The sequence below is a fragment of the Bufo bufo genome, chromosome 10 (genome assembly GCF_905171765.1).
Source record: "Bufo bufo chromosome 10, aBufBuf1.1, whole genome shotgun sequence".
Lineage (NCBI taxonomy): Eukaryota > Metazoa > Chordata > Amphibia > Anura > Bufonidae > Bufo > Bufo bufo.
The window spans coordinates 40911900-40938917 of NC_053398.1; the positions used below are offsets into that span (position 1 = coordinate 40911900).

General features: G+C 42.1%; 1 protein-coding gene across 6 annotated transcripts in view; it reads left to right on the top strand.

The window, feature by feature from the left end:
* LOC120981020 (kielin/chordin-like protein) overlaps window positions 1-27018 on the top strand; it is an 87209-nt gene that overhangs the window by 15380 nt on the left and 44811 nt on the right. Inside the window, exons 7-17 of one of the 6 annotated variants that reach the window (XM_040410468.1) lie at window positions 695-823; window positions 902-1000; window positions 3227-3355; window positions 3434-3532; window positions 4079-4207; window positions 5116-5214; window positions 13414-13542; window positions 15030-15128; window positions 18380-18508; window positions 19997-20095; window positions 23344-23472. In XM_040410468.1, coding sequence (XP_040266402.1) covers window positions 695-823; window positions 902-1000; window positions 3227-3355; window positions 3434-3532; window positions 4079-4207; window positions 5116-5214; window positions 13414-13542; window positions 15030-15128; window positions 18380-18508; window positions 19997-20095; window positions 23344-23472 — 1269 coding nt within the window. The remainder of the gene's footprint in view (window positions 1-694; window positions 824-901; window positions 1001-3226; window positions 3356-3433; window positions 3533-4078; window positions 4208-5115; window positions 5215-13413; window positions 13543-15029; window positions 15129-18379; window positions 18509-19996; window positions 20096-23343; window positions 23473-27018) is intronic. The other 5 variants (XM_040410469.1, XM_040410470.1, XM_040410472.1 and 2 more) reach the window with 5 other exon arrangements.

Below are 27018 nucleotides of genomic sequence, written 5' to 3' on the forward strand. Positions count from 1 at the left end.
ATCTTTATTAATAAGCACAGATTAATTTGTGTGGACCAGTTGTCAGTGAGGTTATCTATCATCAGAAGTGAGATATTGTAAGACAAGGAACAAGCACAGAGAGCTGTAGGGCAGAAAGTATTCGTACTGATATATGAGAAAAAAAAATACTATTTTTTTAAACTTATAGTTTAAAAATTCTGAAAAATATATAAACTACCGGTTTAAAATCTGTATGCAAGGAATCTTGCCTTATCCCCCCAAAAAACGAACCCAACAAAATAACACTATAACTGTTAACTAAACTGAGCAAAAAAAATCTAAATTGTGGACTGAAATGACCCTAATCCTGAATTGGTTAAAGTAGATGTTCAACTACTTAATAAAATAGAAGCTGTACATACTGTAAAATAGCAAAACAATACAAAAGTATTTAGCTCATCAACCTAACACCACAACCACCACAAATCTTAAGCAGGATCTCCAACTCTGCCCCAACAGCCTTAGTTTACAAGCTGCCAGTGATAACGGGCCATACTAGATATTTGAAGTATGGACATGTACCATAGCTTGAAGTTTGCCAAGATTAGTACTTGGCGGAGCAGGGAAGCACAGTAGCAGCTTTTTAGTTTCTTGCCACTGGCTTGTACCCTTTTAGTAGTTAGGTTATATTGAGAATGAAGAATAGTTAAAGTCTGCTCATTCTGCTTTACAGGAAGGAAAATCACTTTCTTCCCCTGATGACAAATGTACAACTTATAAATGTGTGAAGTCAAGCGGACAACTTGTTACAGTTACAGAAAAAGAGACCTGCCAATATAGAAGCTCAAAGGACTGTAAATATGTAAGTAATCAATGCATTTGTTTAGTGAAAATTCTCCTGTTGAATGATTTCATTATTAATTATGACTTTTCTATTTAGGGTGAGGAGTATGTGCCACCTACGAACAAGTGTTGCGGACAGTGTGTCCAAAAATCTTGTGTTTTTATGACACCAAGCGGAGACCTTAAGCCTCTGAAGGTACGTTGATAACTTATAAGCATATAATGACATCATAGTTTAGGAGCTTGAGCATATTCTATTTATATTAAAGGGGTTATGCAGTGATATTTGTATAATACTGTAATATAATTCACTTACCAATAATAAAGTGATAGGCTGAGTTCACATCACTGTTTAACTTTCCGTTCTTCTGATCCGTCAGAAGAAGAGAGAAAAAAAAAACCAGGATCCTATTAAAAAAAAATCGGATCCTATTGCAGCAGTTAGGGCTCATGCACACGACCATATGTTTTTTTGCAGTCCACAAAACACGGTTCCGCCAAAAAAAAAAAGTACGACATCCGTATTGCATACGTTGTTTTAATGGATCCTTTGTAATAATGCCGGTCATGTTCTATTTTTTTGCAGAACGGACATGCAGACCATACTAAAAAGGAAAGCACACAGAGTCATATAATTTTTTTTGCGGACCCATTGAAATGAATGGTTCCGCATGGGGACCTGTAAAAAAAACGGAACGGAAAAAAATTAAATAAAATACATTTGTGTGCATGAGCCCTTATCCATTTTTTTACAGGATCCTGTTAAAAAGAAAAAAACGGATCCTGTTGCACCAGTTGTTATCCGTTTGAGCCATTTTCATGTGAGATCTGTTTTTTTAGACTTTTTTTTCCACCTAAATAATCTCAGAGGGAAATGTCTCAATCAGATCAGAACTGATTATTATTATTATTTATTATTAAAGCGCCATTCATTCCATGGCGCTGTACATATGAAAAGGGGTATACATACATAATACAGACAATACTGATGCAACAGGATCCATTTTTTTACAGGATCCTTCTTTTTTATTTTCTCTCTCTTTTTCTGACAGATCAGAAGAACAGAAAGCTAAATGAACTAAGCCTTAGTGGTTCAGCCTCCAACTACCTTTTCTAACCCCCAGTCACATGATGTTAAACATGCAGTGGGATGTCTTGCCAATAGCAAATTTTTTTTTAATTTGATTCAGATGGTTCGCCAAATTTTATCAAGAAATTTTCTTAATTCTGAATTAATTCGTAACAAAGCACATTAAATGAGCTCTATCCTGGCCTGCAGGGAGAGTGTATCTCAGTGTACCTCACTGTGCATTGCAGTAAAATACTGTAAATGGCTAATCCTTTCTGGTAGTGAAACAGTTACTGTGGGTCAGTATGACAGGGAGATCTCATACAGTATATGGATGCACACATTATTGTGCAGGCCACCAACAGTACTAGCTAACCCCTAGCTAAACCAAAAGAAAAGCATACAGCATTATTTAGTAAAGGAAAACAAGAGCTGTGTCCCAATGACTCTTTAGTGGAACAAATAAGGGACATGGAGGCAGTATCAATAGTGGAGGAAAAAAAGGTGCTTTTAAGCCATGCTTTTGAATCACTTCTGTTAGCTGTAGAATGACTGTGCGTCACCATTAGGCTCAGTTCACACTTCACTCATTTGGTCAGTTATGGGTCAAAAACACAGAACAGGTGCAGATCTTTTCATGATACCTTACCTGAGAGTAGGATTGGCTCCTGATTATTTTTCCCTTCTTCTGATCCGTCAGAAGAACAACCCACAATAAAATGAACCTGTCTTTTGAGCATCCGCCTCCTCACAGTCAGTCCTTGGTCAGTAATTGATCAGTATTTTTAAGTAAAAAAACAGGGTTGGTCCAAAACAGAGATGGCATGTGAGAAAATTTGCATGTCTTCTGTGTTTTGGACCCACTCCTGCTTTTGGCTTCCAAATCATGATGAAATCCTGATACAAAATACTGACCGTGTGATTGAGGCCTTGTGGATGCTCCAAAAGCAGGATCCGTTGTGATTTAAATTTTTGGATTCTTCTGATGGATCAGAAAAAAGGTAAGGGTGGCAACATGAACAGTCATAAAGGTAGCCCTGAAACAGAGTGGTGGGGGTGGCAACAGCATGAAGAGTCAACATAATGGTCCAGTCACAAGTCCTACGCAGAATCTCCAACTCTGCCCTACCAGTCTTAGTTTACAAGCTCCCAGGGATAATGTGCCATACTGGATATTTGAAGTATGGACATGTTCCATAGCTTGAAGTTTGCCAAGATTAGTACATGGTAGAGTAGGGGAGCATAGTAGGGGCATGCAACTTTTTAGTTTCTTACCACGGGCTTGTATCCTTTTTGTATTTGGGCTATATTGAGAATGAAGAACCGTTAAAGTCTGCTCATTCTGCTTTACAGGAAGGAGAATCTTTTACTTCCCCTGATGACAAATGTACAACTTATAAATGTGTGAAGTTAGGTGGACAACTTGTTACAGTTACAGAAAAAGAGACCTGCCAATATAGCAGCTCAAAGGACTGTAAATATGTAAGTAATCAATGCATTTGTTTAGTGAAAATTCTCCTGTTGAATGATTTCATTATTAATTATGACTTTTCTATTTAGGGTGAGGAGTATGTGCCACCTACGAACAAGTGTTGCGGACAGTGTGTCCAAAAATATTGTGTTTTTATGACACCAAGCGGAGACCTTAAGCCTCTGAAGGTACGTTGATAACTTGATAAGCATATAATGACATCATAGTTTAGGAGCTTGAGCATATTCTATTTATATTAAAGGGGTTATGCAGTGATATTTGTATAATACTGTAATATAATTCACTTACCAATAATAAAGTGTTAGGCTGAGTTCACATCACTGTTTAACTTTCCGTTCTTCTGATCCGTCAGAAGAAGAGAGGAAAAAAAAAAACAGGATCCTATAAAAAAAAAATCGGATCCTATTGCAGCAGTTAGGGCTCATGCACACGACCATATCTTTTTTGCAGTTCACAAAACACGGTTCCGCAAAAAAAAAAAAGTATGACATCCGTATTGCATACGTTTTTTTAATGGATCCTTTGTAATAATGCCGGTCCTTGTCCACAAAATGGACAAGAATAGGACATGTTCTATTTTTTTGCGGAATGGTCATGCAGACCATACAAAAAAGGAAAGCACACAGAGTCATTTAAGTCAGCTTGTATCCTTTTTGTAGTTGGGCTATATTGAGAATGAAGAACCGTTAAAGTCTGCTCATTCTGCTTTACAGGAAGGAGAATCTTTTTCTTCCCCTGATGACAAATGTACAACTTATAAATGTGTGAAGTTAGGTGGACAACTTGTTACAGTTATAGAAAAAGAGACCTGCCAATATAGAAGCTCAAAGGACTGTAAATATGTAAGTAATAACCTCTTCAGCACCTTGACATTTTTAATTTTTGCATTTTTGTTTTTTACTCCCTGCAGTCAAAACTTTTTTTATTTTTCCATACTATATTTTTATATATATATATATATATATATATATATATATATATAACATATCATTTTTCTTATGTTTTAAAACTGAAAAAAAAAATTGGGCAATTATTTTTTTTCCATTAATACTTTCACCATATAGGATAAATGTTTTTATATTTTAATACTACGGGGGCATATTGGGATGTGGCGATGCCTATGATGTTTGTATTTATTGTTTATTTTTATTTTAATTATGGGAAAAGGGTGGTGATTTGAATATATATGTGTATATATATATATATATATAAAAAAAAACATTAGTTTTTTTTGCTTCTTCTTTGTTTTTTTTGACTATTTTAAGGAATCATTAGATAATCACTGCTATAGTAATTCATTTCAAGATCGCTATGTTCATGTGAAACCCAACCACTTGCAGGGCTCCATAGGAACTATAGCTCTGAAAACCATTGTTTCTTCAAAGAGACCAGGCCTTTCCGATTCAACCAACAGCTCGCCCGATCACCACGAGTGGAAGTTGTTCAAGCCCTGGGATGCATTGCTCTTGTTTTGTTTTGTTTTCAGATGCCATTGTCACATTTGATCACAGCATCTGAGGGGTTGAATTTCTGCAATTGCATTATCGCCAATCATAGACTTTAGCCCTGGGTGTCTGCTGTATGAAACAGCAGAAACCCATAGGCTATGACCTCCGCTATGCCGCCATTTTTAAGGAATGTATTTTTGCCGTACATGTATGGCAGAGATCTGAAAAGAGTTCAGTGGAACTGTTCAGTGAAAATGTTTATGTTGAATGATTTCATTATTAATTATGACTTTTATATTTAGGGTGAGGAGTATGTGCCACCTACCAACCAGTGCTGTGGACAGTGTGTCCAAAAATCCTGTGTCGTTACTACAGCAAATGGAACTGCTATACTTCTGAACGTATGTTGATGTCATAGTTTTGGTGCTCAATTATCGAATCATAATATATTAAGGACTAGAAATCACTCAACTCTGCACATACCGATATTTCTGGGCTCTTTTATAAAACGATTTAGAGCATAGCCACCAGTTTTGATTTGGATAAATTATACAATCTAAGAAATCACTGATAACACATAGGTTAGGAATAGTATTGAGTGAGCATGCTCGGCCGAACTGCTGTTCGTCTCGAGCATCGCTATGCTCGACACATGGCGGTACTCGGGAGAGTACCGCATGTGCTCGAGCGCCTTGCTCGGGTCTCCTCCCCGCACATTTGCGGATGCTATACAGCCAATAAACGTGCAGGTAAGTGCTGCCCTCACTGTAATGCCAGTAGCCATGCTGGCTACTGGCATTACAGTGATTGGCTGGCCGGAACACATCATCGGGTGCTATATAGCACCTGATGATGCATGTTCAGCTCATTTGTAGTCAGGGAGAGCTGCGCTTAGGAAGGGACAGATAGTGTAGGGAGTGTGATCGCAATCTATTTCGTTGAAAAACGTTTCAAAGACCCAAAAGTCCTTTTAAAGACTATTGTGAGTGGTGGCAGGCTGGCAGCAATATAATATAGCCATAATTTTTTTCCATCATTTTGAATACTTTTTCTATAGAGGGTATCTGCAGTGACTTGTGACATCTGTCCAATAGCTTCTGTGTGTCAGAGCCAGATATAGGACAAATATAAGTAAAAACTAGTATATTTTTTCCGTCATTTTCAATACTTTTTCTATAGAGGGTGTCTGCAGTGACTTGTGACATCTGTACAATAACTTCTGTGTGTTAGGACAAGAGATAGGAAAAATATAAGTGAAATCTATTTTCCTTTTTCCATACTTTTATGTACTTTTTCCATATACTGTGCTTGCTGTGAAGAAGGCAAGCAGTAAGGGATGGGGATGTGGCCGTGATGCTGATGGTTCACGCAGAGGCCGTGGCCCTGGGGGCGTAGAAACTGTGCCTGCTGCCAGAGCACAAGAAAAACAATCATCCACGATACCTAGCTTCATGTCCCAGTTTGCAGGGCGTCGCAGGACAAAACACTTGAAGTCAGACCAGTGCGACCAGGTGGTCGGTTGGATTGCAGCAGATAATGCTTGCAGTCGGTTAATCAGCACCCTGTCTTCCACCAAATCCAGTCTCAGTAGCCAAGAGTCTGGTCAACAGAATCCTCTCCATGATGCTCCTTCCTCCCACCATGGAGAGTCTGGCCAAACAAGTGATCCCACACTCGGAAATTCCGAGGAGCTCTTTTAATCGCCATTACTTGATTTGGCCCTCTCGCCAAGCACACTTGAAGAGGGACATGAGATCTTGTGCCCTGATTCCCAACCTCTTGAGCATCCACAGTCACAAGAAAATGATGGTGGGGAATGGCAATTCGTGTTTAATGAGGTGGATGATGAAGAGACACAGTTGCCAATGAGTCAAACGCAATTACTGTCTCAAGAGGTTGATGAAGAAGATGAGACACAGTTGTCAATCACTGAGGTTGTGGTTAGGTCAACAAATCAGGAGGATGATTAGAGTGAGGAAGTGGAAGAGGAGGTGGTGGACGATGAGGTCACTGACCCAACCTGGGAAGGTGGAAAGCTGAGCGAGGACAGCAGAGGGGGAAGGATCTGCAGCACCGCAACAGACTGGAAGAGGCAGTGGGGTGGCAAAAGGGAGAAGGCGGGCCACACCAAACAGGCCCACAACTGTTCCAAGGAGCACCCCCTTGCGGAAATCTCCCTTGTCAAGGGGTAGGTGTTCCGCAGTATGGCGCTTTTTTGAGGAAAGTGCGGACGACAAAAGAATAGTAGTTTGCAACCTGTGCCACACCAAAATGAGCCGGGGCGTGAACACTAGCAACCTCACCACCACCAGCATGATGGCACATGGCATCCAAGCCACGTAAAAAGTGGGCCAAATGCCTGGGTCCACAATCTGTGTCTGCGGGTCACACCACTGCCTCCTCTTCCCCTATGGTATGTGATGGCCAATTGCCTGTTGAAGGCGCAGACGAGGATGCCTCCGGTCCTGCAACTGGACCTTTGCAAGCACCATCAGTGACCACATCCACTTCCCTGTCCCAGCGCAGCATCCAAATGTCATTACCCCAGGCATTTGAATGCAAGCACAAATACCCAGGCACCCCCCACAGGTCATAGCACTAAATGCGCACCTTTCATAATTACTGGCCCTGGAAATGTTGCCATTTGGGCTTGTGGACACTGAGGCCTCCCGCAGTCTGATGTCAGCGGCCGTCCCGCGGTACTCTGTCCCCAGCCGCCACTATTTTTCAAGGTGTGCCGTGCCCACCTTACACCAACATGTGTCCCTGAACGTCACAAGTGCCCTGACCAACGCAGTTACTGGGAAGGTCCACTTAACCACCGACACATGGACAAGTGCATTTGGCCAGGGATGCTACATTTCCCTGACGGCACACTAGGTGAACATTGTGGAAGCTGGGAGCGAGTCGTACCCTGGGATGGCACAGTTGCTACCGACGCCGAAGATTGGTGGCTCCAACCCCCACTTCTCCTCCTTCACTTCTTCCTCCACTTCCACCTCTGAATTATCCGCGTGCAGCACCAGTCAGCCATCAGCCAGTAGCTTGAAGCAGTGTAGCACTGCTGTAGGGAAGCGTCAACATGCCGTGCTAAAGCTGATATGCTTAGGGGACAAACAGCACACCACCGCAGAGCTGTGGCAGGGGATAAAAGACCAGACTGAGCTGGGGCTCTTGCCACTCAACCTACAACCAGGCATGGTTGTGTCTGATAATGGCCGTAACTTGGTGGCGGCTTTGGAGCTCGGCAAGCTCAGAAACATCCCATGCCTAGCCCCGGTGTTCAACCTTGTGGTTCAGTGGTTTCTCAAAACCTATGTGCACATTTCCGCAAGTCACGACAGCTTCAGCCAGTCTGTCAATGCTGCAGCAGCACTTGAAATTGCCAGTTCACTGGCTGTTGTGCGACGTGAGCATGCGCTGGAACTCCACGTTTCACATGTTGGCCAGGCTTTGTGAGCAGCAGAGGACAGTAGTGGAATACCAGCTGCAACATGATCGTCGCCTTTCCAGTCAGCTTCTGCTAATCAGAAGCAAGGAAAGGGCATGGATGTCTGACCTCTGTGAGGTTTTATTAAACTTCGAGGAATTAACACAGATGGTGAGCGGCGATAATGCTATTATCAGCGTAACCATCCCACTTCTGTGTCTACTCAAACGCTCGCTGCTCACAATTAAGGACAACACTTTGCATGTGGAAGAGGTGGAATTGGGGGAAGAAGACATTACACAGGGTGATAGCCAGACCACCCTCAGTCCGTCTTCTCAGCGCAAATTGGACGATGAAGAGGAGGAGGAGACGGTTGCCTCCTCTACAGAGGGTAGTACCCATGGAAGTTTAATTCTATCTGTTCAGCGTGGGTGGGCAGAAGAGGAGGAAGAAGATGAGGAGATTAAGAGTGATCCTCCTGATGATGACAGCAAAGTCTTGCCTGTTGGTGCTCTGGCACACATGGCTGACTTCATGTTAGGCTGCCTTTCCCGCGACCCGCGCGTTATACACATTTTAGACAACACGGATTACTGGGTGTTCACCCTTCTCGATCCCCGCTCCAAAGAGATCTTCTCATCTCTCATTTCTCAGGTGGAGAGGACGAGCAAAACGGTGCAATACCAGAAGGTCCTTGTTGAAAAATTGCTCTAAAAATTTCCATCTGACAACGCTGGCGACAGAGTCTGTACTTCCTTGGTCAACCGAGACGGGGAGACAAGGGGAACACACAGCAGTTTCAACAGAAGCAGGGCAACACACTCCAAGGCCTGGGCAGTTTAATGACACCCCGCCAGCCCCCTTACCCTGATGCGCGGCCTAGCGTCACAAGGAGGGAAAAGTTTTGGAAGATGGTGAAGGAGTGCGTAGCAGACCATGTCAGCGTCCTCAGTGATCCCTCAGTGCCTTACAACTACTGGGTGTCCAAGCTGGACACGTGGCATGAACTGGCGCTCTATGCCTTGGAGGTGCTGGCCTGCCCTGCCACCAGAGTTTTGTCTGAGCGGGTATTTAGTGCTGCTGGTGGCATTATAACAGCTAAGCGTGTCCGCCTGTCAATTGAAAATGCTGACAGGTTGACTCTTATAAAAGTGAACAAGGCCTGGACTGCCCCAGACTTCTCGACTCCACCAGAGGAGATGAACAAAGGGACTTTAAATGTTTTGTTTAATGTACTCAAAACACTATTCCCATGCACCCCTTCCACCACAAAAAAGGGTATATGGTTAAATCATCCTTTTCTCATCCTCCTCCTCTTCCATCATATCAACATGCTTATTCGTCGCATATAATGTTTTACAGGGTCAGCTCACCAGAAGGCCGTCGCATAAAAAGTTTTACAGGGTCAGCTCACCTGCAGGCCCTCACCTACAATCTTTTACAGGGTCAGCTCACCTTCTGATGACAACAGTGAAGTCTTGCCTGTTGGTACTCTGGCACACATGGCTGACTTCGAGGTAGGCTGCCTTTTTCACGACCCGCGCGTTATACGCATTTTAGACAACACGGATTACTGGTTGTTCACCCTTCTTGACCCCTGCTACAAAGAGAAATTCTCATCTCTCATTCCTCTGGTGGAGAGGACAAGCAAAACGGTGCTATACCAGAAGGTCCTTGTTAAAAAAAATGCTCCAAAGTTGATAGGGCAGACATGCAAATAGATCGTCGCCATCACAGGGACGTGCGATCGCCTCAAAGTTATCTAGAGTCAACAAAGCAGCAGCAGGCCCTCACCTACAAGTCCAGTCTCAATAGAGACTCCGATCAACACAATCCTTACCATGATGGCACACTGGGTGAACGTTGTAGAGGCCGGGGGCAAGTTGGCTGCTGGCACCTGACTTGCCCTCCAATAGATCCTCATTAACGGAAAGTGTACTCATTCCAATAACAGAAACTCCTAAAAGTGCTGTATTGGTATTTATCGTCACTACCTACCCGAGTCGGGAGTGGGTAATTGCCGCACGCCTGCTTCCTTCCTTGGACGCTTGTGCTTTAATAACTTGACCCACCCTCTCTGGGTGGTTCGCAATTAGGAAAAAAAAGGGGCAAGGCAACAACAGCCAATCAGATTTCAGCCATTGACCTCCCTTGGATGTGGTATGCCTTTCTCAGGCTCCCTCTCCGGCATCGAACCCTGATTCCCCGTTACCCATTATCACCATGGTAGGCGCAGAAAAGAACATCGAAAGTTGATAGGGTAGACATCCGAATGGATAATCGCCGTCACGGGGATGTGCAATCGCCCAGAGGTTATCTAGAGTCACCAATGCGCCAGCAGGGCCTCACCCCTAAAGTTTTAGATGGTCAGATCAGCAGGCCCTTGCTCCAAATGTTTTTGTAGGAGTCCCACTACCTGAACTATTGTACCACAATGTGAATGAGGCCCTCCATTATGTTATATACAAGTTGTATTGGAGTACCTCTTCCTTGTAAATTTTGGCAGCACTTGCACTTTATATACAAGTAAATATACAGCAAAGAATGTTTCTTAACAATTTTTCCTCAAATTATTTTTTTCCCGGTTTTGTGCGTATTATTGTCAGTCTGTAAAAGTGGTCTACTACTCGGACAGCATGGTTCACAGCAGCGACCTGGGAGTCCAAGATGCATCGAGACATCCTCTCCATGCTGTTCCCGAATCATTTCGGTGGTGTTTCCATCAATTTCTGACCTTTTCCTATGAACCAGGCAGGGGGTGTCTGGTTTAATGCTCGGGCTCTTCCATTGACTTCCATTATACGTGGGTGCTCGGTAGAACACCCGAGTATCCCGATGTGTTCGGCCAGAGCACCCAAGCACTTTGAACATATGTTGACATCATAGTTTAGGTGCATAATTATCATATTATATTAAAGTGGTTATCCCATAATTAATGTAAATAATGAAAATCAGACATCAAATAGTACACGACAACCTCTTTCCAACAAATTTAGAAATAGCCCTGTACCTCCTATGGATCCGCAAATCTGCCCATTTATTGCTCCAATTGCTCTGCTAGATTTATTCTAAGCTGTCAGCTGAGGGAGGAGGTGTCCTTTCTCAGTTGGCATGTTCTGTTTGCTGAATCTGGTGTCAGCTGAGCATGTGCGTCCACCTCAGTGAGGTGGACAGAGGAATTAGAAAAAGAGCAAACAGCAGGTGGTGCAAAACAGATAAAGTTCATTAAAATTGCTCAAAAGCTATACACATTTTTTTCTTACATGCAATACAGAAGTATTTTGATCAAGTTGCTGGTTTGAAAACTGTAGAATATTTTTTTGGTGTGCCAACCCCCTTAAAGGCTGGGAATCAGTCACCTGTGCACAGTGCTGTGTATCTTCTATTATACAAGTATTTGCTATAAAGAACATAGGGACTAAAATATAAGTTATGCTGAATATTTTCCGTAAAAGTATATATCTATCTGGTCAACTACTTCTGCTCTACAACATGATGCCTGTAGCTTAAACACCATGGGCCAGATTTATCATTAGCTCAATTCAGAATAATGGAGTGAAAAAGTCGCAAATTTTTGCGCAATCACTAAAACTGTGCAAAAATTTGCGACTTTATTCTGCTCTGCACTATGCTCACCAGTTTTCTGAAAATGGGCATGCTTTCTTATGTAAATGAATCTCTAGACAGATTTACTATTGCGACTATTTAAAAAGTCGCTAAAAAGTCGCAAAAAAATGCGCAATTTCACTCCAGTGAGGACCATGCTTATCTTATGAGACTTTTTAATAGAACGTGCGACTTTTTCATAAAGACGTGCGACTTTTGTAAAGCTGCTTACTGACAGATAAACTGCTACCGTCCAACCACATTTATTACCGTCTTAAAGGGCCGATCATAAATCTGACTTGGCTAAAACTGACTTTAGCCATATGTGAAAGTGGAGTGAGCTGTCAGAGTAATGATAAATCTGGCCCCATGTTTAATGTGAAAGGTTCCGTTTCATGAATCTGATACAGGACCTGATATTTAAATATTATTTTCTGACATACAGATGTATCCATCCCTATGTTAACTTGAACCTTAATAAGGACTCCAATTTCTTAAGCAAAGAATTCCACAAAATATTGTGAAATGTTAGAAAAAACCTTGATAGAATAGAAAGTGTTCATATTAATATATGAGCTTGGTAATGTATTAGATTGTATTAAATGTATAGCCTTTGAAAAGCTTTGTATGCTGAACAGGAGTCTTGTGGATTGATGAGAGCTCTGTGAGAAAATGAGCAGCACTGTAAGGTCTTGGATGTGGGAGTCACGTAAAATAGTGACTATAAATGCACATATTCTCCCATTTAAAGTGCAACAATATAGTGTATAAAATACAATAATAAAGTCCCCAATGGTCTTTTCTTTCCTTTCATGGACATAAAATAAAGTATAAAAAAAATTATTAATTTTCTAGTATAATAATGATAGAAAAATATACACAAAAATAACCCCCCCCCAAATAACTATTCGAGTACTATTCATTATGGCTACTGTTTAGCAGATATTAGACATATGTATAATATATCAAAATCTATGGTAGACAATGACGAATGCAACTTACAAAATCATTTTTAGGTTAATGTTATTCTATTAGTAGAAAAACAAATAGTTAAAGTAATAAAAAAAAACATTTTTTTAAACTATAGGCTTAAAAATTCTGACCCCCCTTCCTCCCCATAAATTACAGATATAAAAACAGTATGCAAGGTAACTTTTCTTATTCACCAAAAAAGAGCTGCAAAAATCATGTCGCTAGCCCAGGAAACAAAGTTATAGCCGCTAAACTAAAGTGTGTAAAACATTTCTAAAAATTGAATACTGAAATTACTCTAATTGGTTAAAGTAGCTGTTCAAAAAAAAATAAAAGGTATTCAACTCATCAACCCAACACAACAACCAACACAAATCTGACACAGAAGCTCCAACTCTGCCCCTCGAGTGGTAGTTTTTACACGCTCCCAGTGATTTTGTGCCACACCAGATAATCAAAGTATGGACATGTACCGTAGCTTGTTTAGTAGGGGCATGCTGCTTTTTAGTTTCTTGCTACTGGCTTGTACCCTTTGTAGTTAGGCTATATTGAGAATGAAAAACAGTAAAAGTCTGCTCATTCTGCTTTACAGGTAGGAGAATCACTTTCTTCCCCTGATGACAAATGTACAACTTATAAATGTGTGAAGTCAAGCGGACAACTTGTTACAGTTACAGAAAAAGAGACCTGCCAATATAGAAGCTCAAAGGACTGTAAATATGTAAGTATTGCGCCCCTTCAGAACTTTCTGATTGTAACAACAGCTGCGGTGCACTGCTGTTCACCCGATTACCACTGCAGTCCGGGACACTTTTTTTTTTTATAAGTGATATTGCTTCTGAGGATTCCGCTCTACAGTTTCTATTCAGCCCTGGACACAGCTTGAGTTCGTCTGGTGTCATGATACCCTGCTCTAAGGGCGGCATGCATCACTCCCTGGGTGGGCTGGGTTAGGTCAGATGACCTCGCTGACCAACCCTGGCTCTCCTGCAGGTATTTAAGTGGTTCCGCCCTTCTCCCAGATGCCTCAGTGTTAAGGTCCTTGTCTTTTGCTAGAGAGCCTGACAACCACTGGTGCTCCTGACTTGTACTTTGTTTCTGGACTTCGCTTATCGTCTGATCCCTGCCTGTTTAAATTGTCTCTCCTGTTGCCGACCCGGATTGCGTGACCTGCTCCTGTGTCGCCTGCCTTGATCCTCTGCCTGTCTGACTTCATCTCTACCTTATCCTTCAGTCCTGCATCGTCACTCCTGGTAACGCCTCTGCCACCTGACTACGCTTGTACTTGCGGTACCTACCCAGATATCCTCTGGGCTGCCTGGACCAGCTGCCACTGACTTGGTTTACGCTCTGGAGTAGCCCCTGGCAACTACCCTAATGGCTCAAGCCTATCCTCACCACCAGAGGCTCTAGTGAAGACCAGGTAGTTGCTCAGACACACCCCTCCAGAGTATAGCCAGTCAGTGGCACAGTGGGTTCACATCAGCTGATCCGTGACACCGATTATCTGCTTTTACATTTTAATTTTTCTACTCCCTGCCTTCCCAAAGCCATAGCTTTTTTTTTTTCATTTTACATAGCCCACAATAAAGGATTATTTTTTGCTGAACAAATTGTACTTTCTAATTGCACTATTTAATATTACATACTACGTAGTGTAAAATTGAAAACAAAATTCAAATGGGGTTGAATTAAAAAACAGAAACCTCACAATTCTGACACATTTTATTGGTTTTGTTTTTACGGATTTAAAACAAACCTGTGCTGCAAAACTGACCCCTGACCTTCAATCTCTGCCTCAGTATGATTACAAAGAAATTATATATTTACAAAAGCTAGGCCTTACAGATATAACCAAAAGCTCTCCCGATTGCAGCATGGGGGAGCTGTTCAAGTTTCAGGAACGCATCACTCATAGGTTTTCTAACTCTCTGATGCTGTGGTCCCATTTGACTATGTCATCTGAGGGGTTAAATGTCTGTGATTGACGTTATCACCGATAGCAGACATTAGCCCCATGTGTCTGGCGGTATGGAACAGCAGAAATCCAGTAGCTATGGCGCCTGCTGCGCTTACAAAAGTGCCAATTTTAAAGACTGGACTTATGCTGTACATGTACGGAGGATGTCCAGAGAGAGTTAATGGACCTGTGCAGTGAAAATGTTTATGTTGAATGATTTCATTATTAATTATAACTTTTATATTTAGGGTGAGGAGTATGTGCCACCTACCAACCAGTGCTGCGGACAGTGTGTCCAAAAATCCTGTGTCGTTACTACTACAAATGGAACTGCTATACTTCTGAACGTATGTTGAGGTCATAGTTTTGGTGCTCAATTATGAGTTTTGAAAAAAGCCAGTAATATTGATCCACATATCTCGAGATATGTTGATCCAAGAGGAAAGGAAGAACCCATCCATTTTGTAATAATAATTTCATTTGTAAGCGCTTGCATATTCTGAAGTGCTGTACAAAATATTACAGGATATAGTGACATACAATTATAGCTAAGTACAATGTTAAAATGTAAACATAAAGTGATAGGATTCCACATTCTAAGGGCTCTTTCACACTTGCGTTGTTGTGTTCCGGCATAGAGTTCCGTCGTCTGGGCTCTATGCCGGAAGAATCCTGATCAGGATTATCCCCATGCATTCTGAATGGAGAGAAATCCGTTCAGGATGCATCAGGATGTCTTCAGGTCCGGAACGGAACGTTCTTTGGCCGGAGAAAATACCGCAGCATGCTGCGCTTTTTGCTCCGGTCAAAAATCCTGAACACTTGCCGCAAGGCCAGATCCGGAATTAATGCCCATTGAAAGGCATGAATCCAGATCCGGCCTTAAGCTAAACGTCGTTTCGGCGCATTACCGGATCCGACGCTTAGCTTTTTCTGAATGGTTACCATGGCTGCCAGGACACTAAAGTCCTGTTTGCCATGGTAAAGTGTAGTGGGGAGCGGGGGAGCAGTATACTTACCATCCGTGTGGCTCCCAGGGCGCTTCAGAGTGACGTCAGGGCGCCCCACGCGCATGGATGACGTGATAGCATGGATCACGTCATCCATGCGCATGGGGCGCTCTGACGTCATTCTGGAGCGCCCCGGGAGCCGCACGGACGGTAAGTATACTGCTCCCCCGCTCCCCACTACTACTATGGCAGCCAGGACTTTAATAGCGTCCTGGGTGCCATAGTAACACTGAACGCATTTTGAAGACGGATCCGTCTTCAAATGCTTTCAGTTCACTTGCAGTGTTACGGATCCGGCGGGCACTTCCGGCAAATGGAATACACGACGGATCCGGACAACGCAAGTGTGAAAGAGGCCTAAGGAAGAGAGATGATACAATGAGAATACGGTTATGGGTTGTACTACTGAACAAGACAGTATTTAACAAACAAGATTCACATAATATTTAGAAATAAGCGCAGAGTAAATTGTGTGGACCAGTCGCCCATCGAGATTATCAGTGATCAGAAGTACTCTGGGAGGAGATATTGTAGGGCAAGGAGGAAGCACAGAGAGCAATAGGATAGAAAATGTTCTTACTGATATATGAGCTAAGTAATGTATTAGATTGTATTAAAGATATTGCCCTCCAAAATCTTTATATGCTGGGCGATAGTCGTGTGGATTGATGAAAGCTCTGTAAGAAGATGAGCAGCACTGTAAAGTCCTGGATATGGGAGTCACTTAAAACTGAATGTAAATGCACATATTCCGCCAGTTACAGTGGAACTATATAGCGTGAAAACAATAATAAAGCCCCCCAATTGTCTTTTCTGACCTTTGAGTGACATGTCATAAAGTATAAAATATATATAATTATTTTTTTAATATAGTGAGTATAGAAAAAATTCACAAAAATAACCCACCCCCTATAATAACTATCCCCACAACAATCTTTATCTTAATGTTTCACAGAAATTGGACACATAATATATCAAAATCTATGGTAGATAATACAAAATGCTATTAAAAAAACAATTTTAGGTTTAACGGGTTGTCCCACGGAAAACATTCTATAACCAAACCAGCAGCTGGATCTGACTACTTTTGTAAATGCCTGTAATTAAAAATTTAGCGTAGCCATTGAGTTATCTCTATAGCACCACCTGCTGATTTTTCTTCTTGTTTCTCTGTCCATGTCGCTGAGGTGGACACACATGCCCATTTCCATGCTTCAAATTCCTCCTGAGCTGTGATAGGGAGAGAACTGCAGCACAAAATACATGCCCTCCTAGCTGCAGCAGAAAGGACATGGACCTGAGCTGTCAGCTTGATGTAAAATTAGCATAGCAATTGGAACAATGAATGAGGAGATCTCTGGATCCATGTGAGGTACAGGGCTGGTTCTAGCTTTGTTAGAAAAAGATTGTCATGTACTATATGATGTCTGATTTTAATTTTTTAATTTTAGATTTTTATTAATCATAGGAAAGGGCATTTGTCAGCAGATGTGTACCTATGCAACTGGCTGACCTGTTACATGTGCACTTGGCAGCTGAAGGCATCTGTGTTGGTCCCATGTTCACATGTGCCCGCATTGCTGAGAAAACGGGAGTTTTAATGTATGCAAATGAGCCTGTAGGAGCAATGGGGACATTGCCATTACACCTAGAGGTTTTGCTCTGTCTGCAACTTCCGCACCCTCTGGACTTTGATTGACAGGGTCAAACAGGCATTATGATGTTTTCACTGCATGACCAAGTCGATCAAAGTGGAGAGGGTGCTGCAGTTGCAGAGAGAGCTATAGCCTCTAGGTGTAACGGCAAGGCCCCTATTGTTTCTTGAGGCTCATTTGCATATATTAAAACATAATTTTTCTCAGCACTGAGGGCACATATGAACATGGGACTAACACAGAGGCCTTTAGCTGCCAAGTGCACATGTAACAGGTCAGCCAGTTTCATAGGTACAAATCTACTGACAGATGCCCTTTAATGTTAAAAAGTATAGTTTTTCAAACTATAAATGTAAAAACTCTGAAAAAACATAAATTATAAGCATAAAAAACAGTATGCAAGGAAATCAACCTTATCCCCCCCCCCCCCCAAAAAAAAAAAAAAAAAAAAAAAAACATATCACCTTCCAAACAAATAATGTTATAGCCTATAAACTGTGCACAAAAATTCTAAACTTTGATCTTATAGACTAAAATTACCCTGATCCTGAATTGGTTAAAGTAGATTGGATAAAGTCCAAATACTAGAAAAAATAATATAGACAGTACATACTGTAAAATAGCAAAAATAAATAAATAAATAAAATGCATTCAGCTCATCAACCCAACACCACAACCACCACAAGTCTGACACAGAAGCCCCAACTCTGCCCGACCAATCTTAGTTTACAAGCTTCTAGTGGTAACAGGCCATACTGGATGTTTGAAGTATTGACATGTACCATAGCTTGAAGTTTGCCAAGATTAGTACTTGGCGGAGCAGGAAAGCACAGTAGCAGCTTTTTAGTTTCTTGCCACTGGCTTGTACCCTTTTTGTATTTAGGTTATATTCAGAATGAAGAATAGTTAAAGTCTGCTCATTCTGCTTTACAGGAAGGAGAATCACTTTCTTCCCCTGATGACAAATGTACAACTTATAAATGTGTGAAGTCAAGCGGACAACTTGTTACAGTTACAGAAAAAGAGACCTGCCAATATAGAAGCTCAAAGGACTGTAAATATGTAAGTATTGCGCCCCTTCAGAACTTTCTGATTGTAACAACAGCTGCGGTGCACTGCTGTTCCCCCGATTACCACTGCAGTCCGGGACACTTTTTTTTTTTATAAGTGATATTGCTTCTGAGGATTCCGCTCTACAGTTTCTATTCAGCCCTGGACACAGCTTGAGTTCGGCTGGTGTCATGATACCCTGCTCTAAGGGCGGCATGCATCACTCCCTGGGTGGGCTGGGTTAGGTCAGATGACCTCGCTGACCAACCCTGGCTCTCCTGCAGGTATTTAAGTGGTTCCGCCCTTCTCCCAGATGCCTCAGTGTTAAGGTCCTTGTCTTTTGCTAGAGAGCCTGACAACCACTGGTGCTCCTGACTTGTACTTTGTTTCTGGACTTCGCTTATCGTCTGATCCCTGCCTGTTTAAATCATCTCTCCTGTTGCCGACCCGGATTGCGTGACCTGCTCCTGTGTCGCCTGCCTTGATCCTCTGTCTGTCTGACTTCATCTCTACCTTATCCTTCAGTCCTGCATCGTCACTCCTGGTAACGCCTCTGCCATCTGACTACGCTTGTACTTGCGGTACCTACCCAGATATCCTCTGGGCTGCCTGGACCAGCTGCCACTGACTTGGTTTATGCTCTGGAGTAGCCCCTGGCAACTACCCTAATGGCTCAAGCCTATCCTCACCACCAGAGGCTCTAGTGAAGACCAGGTAGTTGCTCAGACACACCCCTCCAGAGTATAGCCAGTCAGTGGCACAGTGGGTTCACATCAGCTGATCCGTGACACCGATTATCTGCTTTTACATTTTAATTTTTTTACTCCCTGCCTTCCCAAAGCCATAGCTTTTTTTTTTTCATTTCACATAGCCCACATATAAAGGATTATTTTTTGCTGAACAAATTGTACTTTCTAATTGCACTATTTAATATTACATACTACGTAGTGTAAAATTGAAAACAAAATTCAAATGGGGTTGAATTAAAAAACAAAAACCTCACAATCCTGACACATTTTATTGGTTTTGTTTTTACGGATTTAAAACAAACCTGTGCTGCAAAACTGACCCCTGACCTTCAATCTCTGCCTCAGTATGATTACAAAGAAATTATATATTTACAAAAGCTAGGCCTTACAGATATAACCAAAAGCTCTCCCGATTGCAGCATGGGGGAGCTGTTCAAGTTTCAGGAACGCATCACTCATAGGTTTTCTAACTCTCTGATGCTGTGGTCCCATTTGACTATGTCATCTGAGGGGTTAAATGTCTGTGATTGACGTTATCACCGATAGCAGACATTAGCCCCATGTGTCTGGCGGTATGGAACAGCAGAAATCCAGTAGCTATGGCGCCTGCTGCGCTTACAAAAGTGCCAATTTTAAAGACTGGACTTATGCTGTACATGTACGGAGGATGTCCAGAGAGAGTTAATGGACCTGTGCAGTGAAAATGTTTATGTTGAATGATTTCATTATTAATTATAACTTTTATATTTAGGGTGAGGAGTATGTGCCACCTACCAACCAGTGCTGCGGACAGTGTGTCCAAAAATCCTGTGTCGTTACTACAACAAATGGAACTGCTATACTTCTGAACGTATGTTGAGGTCATAGTTTTGGTGCTCAATTATGAGTTTTGAAAAAAGCCAGTAATATTGATCCACATATCTCGAGATATGTTGATCCAAGAGGAAAGGAAGAACCCATCCATTTTGTAATAATAATTTCATTTGTAGGCGCTTGCATATTCTGAAGTGCTGTACAAAATATTACAGGATATAGTGACATACAATTATAGCTAAGTACAATGTTAAAATGTAAACATAAAGTGATAGGATTCCACAATCTAAGGGCTCTTTCACACTTGCGTTGTTGTGTTCCGGCATAGAGTTCCGTCGTCTGGGCTCTATGCCGGAAGAATCCTGATCAGGATTATCCCCATGCATTCTGAATGGAGAGAAATCCGTTCAGGATGCATCAGGATGTCTTCAGGTCCGGAACGGAACGTTCTTTGGCCGGAAAAAATACCGCAGCATGCTGCGCTTTTTGCTCCGGTCAAAAATCCTGAACACTTGCCGCAAGGCCAGATCCGGAATTAATGCCCATTGAAAGGCATTAATCCGGATCCGGCCTTAAGCTAAACGTCGTTTCGGCGCATTACCGGATCCGACGTTTAGCTTTTTCTGAATGGTTACCATGGCTGCCAGGACACTAAAGTCCTGTTTGCCATGGTAAAGTGTAGTGGGGAGCAGGGAAGCAGTATACTTACCGTCCGTGTGGCTCCCAGGGCACTTCAGAGTGACGTCAGGGCGCCCCACGCGCATGGATGACGTGATCGCATGGATCACGTCATCCATGCGCATGGGGCGCTCTGACGTCATTCTGGAGCGCCCCGGGAGCCGCACGGATGGTAAGTATACTGCTCCCCCGCTCCCCACTACTACTATGGCAGCCAGGACTTTAATAGCGTCCTGGGTGCCATAGTAACACTGAACGCATTTTGAAGACGGATCCGTCTTCAAATGCTTTCAGTTCACTTGCAGTGTTACGGATCCGGCGGGCACTTCCGGCAAATGGAGTACACGACGGATCCGGACAACGCAAGTGTGAAAGAGGCCTAAGGAAGAGAGATGATACAATGAGAATACGGTTATTGGTTGTACTACTGAACAAGACAGTATTTAACAAACAAGATTCACATAATATTTAGAAATAAGTGCAGAGTAAATTGTGTGGACCAGTCGCCCATCGAGATTATCAGTGATCAGAAGTACTCTGGGAGGAGATATTGTAGGGCAAGGAGGAAGCACAGAGAGCAATAGGATAGAAAATGTTCTTACTGATATATGAGCTAAGTAATGTATTAGATTGTATTAAAGATATTGCCCTCCAAAATCTTTATATGCTGGGCGATAGTCGTGTGGATTGATGAAAGCTCTGTAAGAAGATGAGCAGCACTGTAAAGTCCTGGATATGGGAGTCACTTAAAACTGACTGTAAATGCACATATTCCGCCAGTTACAGTGGAACTATATAGCGTGAAAACAATAATAAAGCCCCCCAATCGTCTTTTCTGACCTTTGAGTGACATGTCATAAAGTATAAAATATATATAATTATTTTTTTAATATAGTGAGTATAAAAAAATTCACAAAAATAACCCACCCCCTATAATAACTATCCCCACAACAATCTTTATCTTAATGTTTCACAGAAATTGGACACATAATATATCAAAATCTATGGTAGATAATACAAAATGCTATTAAAAAAACAATTTTAGGTTTAACGGGTTGTCCCACGGAAAACATTCTATAACCAAACCAGCAGCTGGATCTGACTACTTTTGTAAATGCCTGTAATTAAAAATTTAGCGTAGCCATTGAGTTATCTCTATAGCGCCACCTGCTGATTTTTCTTCTTGTTTCTCTGTCCATGTCGCTGAGGTGGACACACATGCCCATTTCCATGCTTCAAATTCCTCCTGAGCTGTGATAGGGAGAGAACTGCAGCACAAAATACATGCCCTCCTAGCTGCAGCAGAAAGGACATGGACCTGAGCTGTCAGCTTGATGTAAAATTAGCATAGCAATTGGAACAATGAATGAGGAGATCTCTGGATCCATGTGAGGTACAGGGCTGGTTCTAGCTTTGTTAGAAAAAGATTGTCATGTGCTGTATAATGTCTGATTTTAATTTTTTAATTTTAGATTTTTATTAATCATAGGAAAGGGCATTTGTCAGCAGATGTGTACCTATGCAACTGGCTGACCTGTTACATGTGCACTTGGCAGCTGAAGGCATCTGTGTTGGTCCCATGTTCACATGTGCCCGCATTGCTGAGAAAACGGGAGTTTTAATGTATGCAAATGAGCCTGTAGGAGCAATGGGGACATTGCCATTACACCTAGAGGTTTTGCTCTGTCTGCAACTTCCGCACCCTCTGGACTTTGATTGACAGGGTCAAACAGGCATTATGATGTTTTCACTGCATGACCAAGTCAATCAAAGTGGAGAGGGTGCTGCAGTTGCAGAGAGAGCTGAGCCTCCAGGTGTAACGGCAAGGCCCCTATTGTTTCTTGAGGCTCATTTGCATATATTAAAACATAATTTTTCTCAGCACTGAGGATACATATGAACATGGGACTAACACAGAGGCCTTTAGCTGCCAAGTGCACATGTAACAGGTCAGCCAGTTTCATAGGTACAAATCTACTGACAGATGCCCTTTAATGTTAAAAAGTATCGTTTTTCAAATTATAAATGTAAAAACTCTGAAAAAACATAAATTATAAGCATAAAAAACAGTATGCAAGGAAATCAACCTTATCCCCCCCCCCCAAAAAAAAAAAAAAAAACTGCAAAAACAATATTACCTTCCAAACAAATAATGTTATAGCCTATAAACTGTGCACAAAAATTCTAAACTTTGATCTTATAGACTAAAATTACCCTGATCCTGAATTGGTTAAAGTAGATTGGATAAAGTCCAAATACTAGAAAAAATAATATAGACAGTACATACTGTAAAATAGCAAAAATAAATAAATAAATAAAATGCATTCAGCTCATCAACCCAACACCACAACCACCACAAGTCTGACACAGAAGCCCCAACTCTGCCCGACCAATCTTAGTTTACAAGCTTCTAGTGGTAACAGGCCATACTGGATGTTTGAAGTATTGACATGTACCATAGCTTGAAGTTTGCCAAGATTAGTACTTGGCGGAGCAGGAAAGCACAGTAGCAGCTTTTTAGTTTCTTGCCACTGGCTTGTACCCTTTTTGTATTCAGGTTATATTCAGAATGAAGAATAGTTAAAGTCTGCTCATTCTGCTTTACAGGAAGGAGAATCACTTTCTTCCCCTGATGACAAATGTACAACTTATAAATGTGTGAAGTCAAGTGGACAACTTGTTACAGTTACAGAAAAAGAGACCTGCCAATATAGAAGCTCAAAGGACTGTAAATATGTAAGTAATGAACCCCTTTTTTCAGTTTTTTACTCCCTGCTTTCCCAGCGCTATATTTGTTTTTATTTTTTCATTAACATAGCCCAGATAAGTTATACAGTGTAAGATGGAAAACATTTCCAAATTGAGTGGAATTGAAAATAAAAAAAATGCAAATCTGGCAGTCTTATTATTTTTTGTGGGCAGTACTAGAGATGAGCGATTTTTTTTCAGAAATTCGATTCGCCGGTTCGCCGCATTTTTCTGGAAAAATTTGGTTTGATCCAAATAAATTTGACGCAAATTACATTAAAAACTGCTATTTCCTGGCTGCTGAGAGCCTCTATAGTTGTGTAGAACACTGTGCCTTTGTCACGGCCTATGGTGTGTTTTGTGAAACTTTCCTTCACTTGCGGTTGCCCGTGGCAACGTGTGGTGTTGTGTGCATGTGGTGGCAGTGTCTCGGCCTTCTGGCTGTTTCCCAGGACATGGTTGCCTTGCATGCCGTTGCCGGTGGTAACAGGTGGAGTGTGATGTTTGTGTGTACACTTTCCCTTTAAGTGGCTTTCGTACCTTGCCTGGTGTTGGAAGGGTTAATTCCCTTCCTAGTGAGTGAACCCTGGGTGTGTCTGTGTGTGGGTGCGGCTACTTGGGCTATTTAGCTCCTGCTGGATGCCAGTAGCTGAGGGGTACTCCAGCTATGGTTTGCTGGAGTCATCCTACTGGTCTTATATACCATCTGCTCAGTGAGGGCCACCCTTGTGGTCATAAGTTATGTTTAGACATTGATCTTCTTATGTTATGCTATGTCTAGTGGTGTCTCTATGTTTATTGCAGCTTATGGTTTCTGGGTTCCTGTGTGATTTGTGTGTGTGCTGTGTCCTTTTGTGTTTGGTGTGGACATTAGCACTTGTGCACGGGTTCCAGTCTGTGTGTCTGTGGCAGGTAGGTGTGGTACTAGTTTCACTACCTGCCATTGCCATCTGCTGTATATGTTTCCCATTCCTTGCAGCTTGGCCAGTGAGACTCCTGTTCATCCGTGCCTAGGAGGAACAGGTCGTCTTACCCTGCTCCTAGTTCCAGGGCTATCCTGATGGCTAGTAGGGACCCTAGGTTCCAGAGTATGAGCCCTCCTACCATCAGGGTTGGCTCATACAGCTAGGAGTCAGGGTCAGATTTAGGGATGCGTTAGGAGGTGACCTGCTCCCTGTTTCCTGTCCTGGCCCAGCAGCTACCCTTTATTATTGACACCGAACGGCTGAGGGTTTCCCCCACCCTCAGCCGTGACAGCCTAGTAGTAAGATGCATAGGAAGTCTGCTTTGGTAGTGAAATAATACTGTGAGTCCATATGACATGCAGATGCCAGGCGTCTCACTTAGAATCACAGCATGCTTCACTTATTTGGGCAGTCACGGGTCCAAAACTGACCAAATAACTCAAGTATCAACTCAGCCTTACAGGTAGATGTTAGCGTCAAAAAGAATCGCACTCCTTTTACACCCTCGTCAGCTGATTCCACATAGGTGTCTACAGAACCTGTTCTATTAAACGCTCATACAAGTAGAGCCCCCCGACAGAGTGGAGAGGGTGTCAGCAGTAAGTTTGTGTTGACGTCACTGATTAATTTTCCCCATTCTCTGATCTGTCAGAACAATTACCCAGAAAAAACGGATCCTGTCTGTGGAGCATCCGCCTTCACTGGGTCAGCATTTGCGCAATAGTCCATGAGTATTGCTAAAGGCAAAAAAACAGAGATGACACGTGAATGGAATATTTGCATGTCTTCTGTGTTTTTTACCCACTCCTGCTTTTGGATACCAAATCATAAGCCAATACTGATGGGACCATACAGGCCTTAAAGCTGCTACACAGACAGGATTCGTTGAGCGTTTCGTTTTTCCTTCTTTCTGACAGATCAGAAGAAGTGTCAAATAAATGATGATGTCAGCCAAGCTGAAAGCCAAAATAGTGGACCAGTCATGAAGTTGGGAGGGTGAGAACAGCATGAGAAGTCCACAGAGTGGTGAGGTGAAAGCAGCATGAGGAGACCACAGAGTGGCCCAATGACAGGGCCTAGAGGTGGCGGCAGCATCAGGAGGCCACAGAGTGGCAAGGTGACATACTGTGGAGGTGGGTGGCAATATCAGTACCCGCTGAAGATGGTGGGTGAAAGAAGGAGCACTTGGCTTCAGATGTGTGGCATCAGGCGGGTAACAGCATCAGAAGAGTAGCTGAGGCAGGTAGCCAAAAGAAACCGGTCTCTTTTGTCAAATTGTTTGTGTGGCACCATGGATGATCTAGTCTGATGCATCAGGCATTGGTGTGTGGAAATCCGGGCTGATCCACACCTGATTTATCTTGATGCAGTGTCCCACTATGTGCTATATGTGGGCACTTTAAACTCTTGCTAAATGTTATATAAAATGTATTGTGGTATCATGCTGTAATTCTCTTTAACAGGCTGGCAGTGTCATTTGCCTTTATTCGCCCCTAGGTGATGCTTGCACCACTTATATATAAAGCTGGTGGTGTAAAGCTAGTGTGTCCAATGCTAATGAAGAGATGAGGAAGTTAATAGAGGAGGTGGAAATTTGTATTTCCACCGAAATAATTCAAAAAAGATTTTACCACATATAAGTGCAGCGCTTAATGCTGAATGCAAGATTTTTTTTTCCACCGAAATAATTCTAAAAGATTTTACTGCATATAACTGCAGCGCTGAACGCTGAATACAATTTTTTTTCCTCCTAAATAAGTCCCAAAATGTTTTACCGCTTATAACTGCCGCGCTGAACGCCGAATATCTTTTTATTTTTCTACTGATATACGCCACTAAAGCCTTTACCACATATAACTGAAACAGTGAACGCCAAGTATATTTTTATTTTTCCACATATATACACCACTAAAGGCTTTTAAACAGAGAGTTATAGGCTTTCAGTTTAAAAAAAACAATGGCGCCTGAGGCGGAGTGATCTGAAGTGAACGGGATGTAGTGGAGAAAGTAGGTCCGCGCTGGAAGAGCGAGATGCGGTCCTCCTGCGGTTTCTGTGCTGAAGAGAAGTCTCCGTAGTGTCCAGTAAACAATACCGCAGATAGATGCGGGCTGGTGTGAATTAGTTAGCATTTTTGTGCAGGGTTAGTGCATAGTGTATTCACCTGTATTGGTGCGCCACTCTTATGGATGTCGTACGTAAGCGCGCAGTGTGTGAAACGTAAATACAAAATTTCACCACAACGTAATTCGGTTCATACTGCAAAAAAGACTTTCCCACATATAACTGCAGCGCTGAATATATCTTTATTTTTCTACTGAAATAGGCCACTAAAGGCTTTACCACATATAACTGCAACAGTGAACGCTGAATATATATTTATTTTTCTACTGATATACGTCAATAAAGGTTTTTCAAGATATAAGTGCAAGAATGAATGGCGAATGTATATTTCTTTTTCTAATGATATACGTCAAAAAAGGGTTTTCTACATGTAAGTGCACCAGCGAATGGCGAATGTATATTTCTTTTTCTGCTGCAATACGCCAGTAAAGGCTTTACCAGATATAA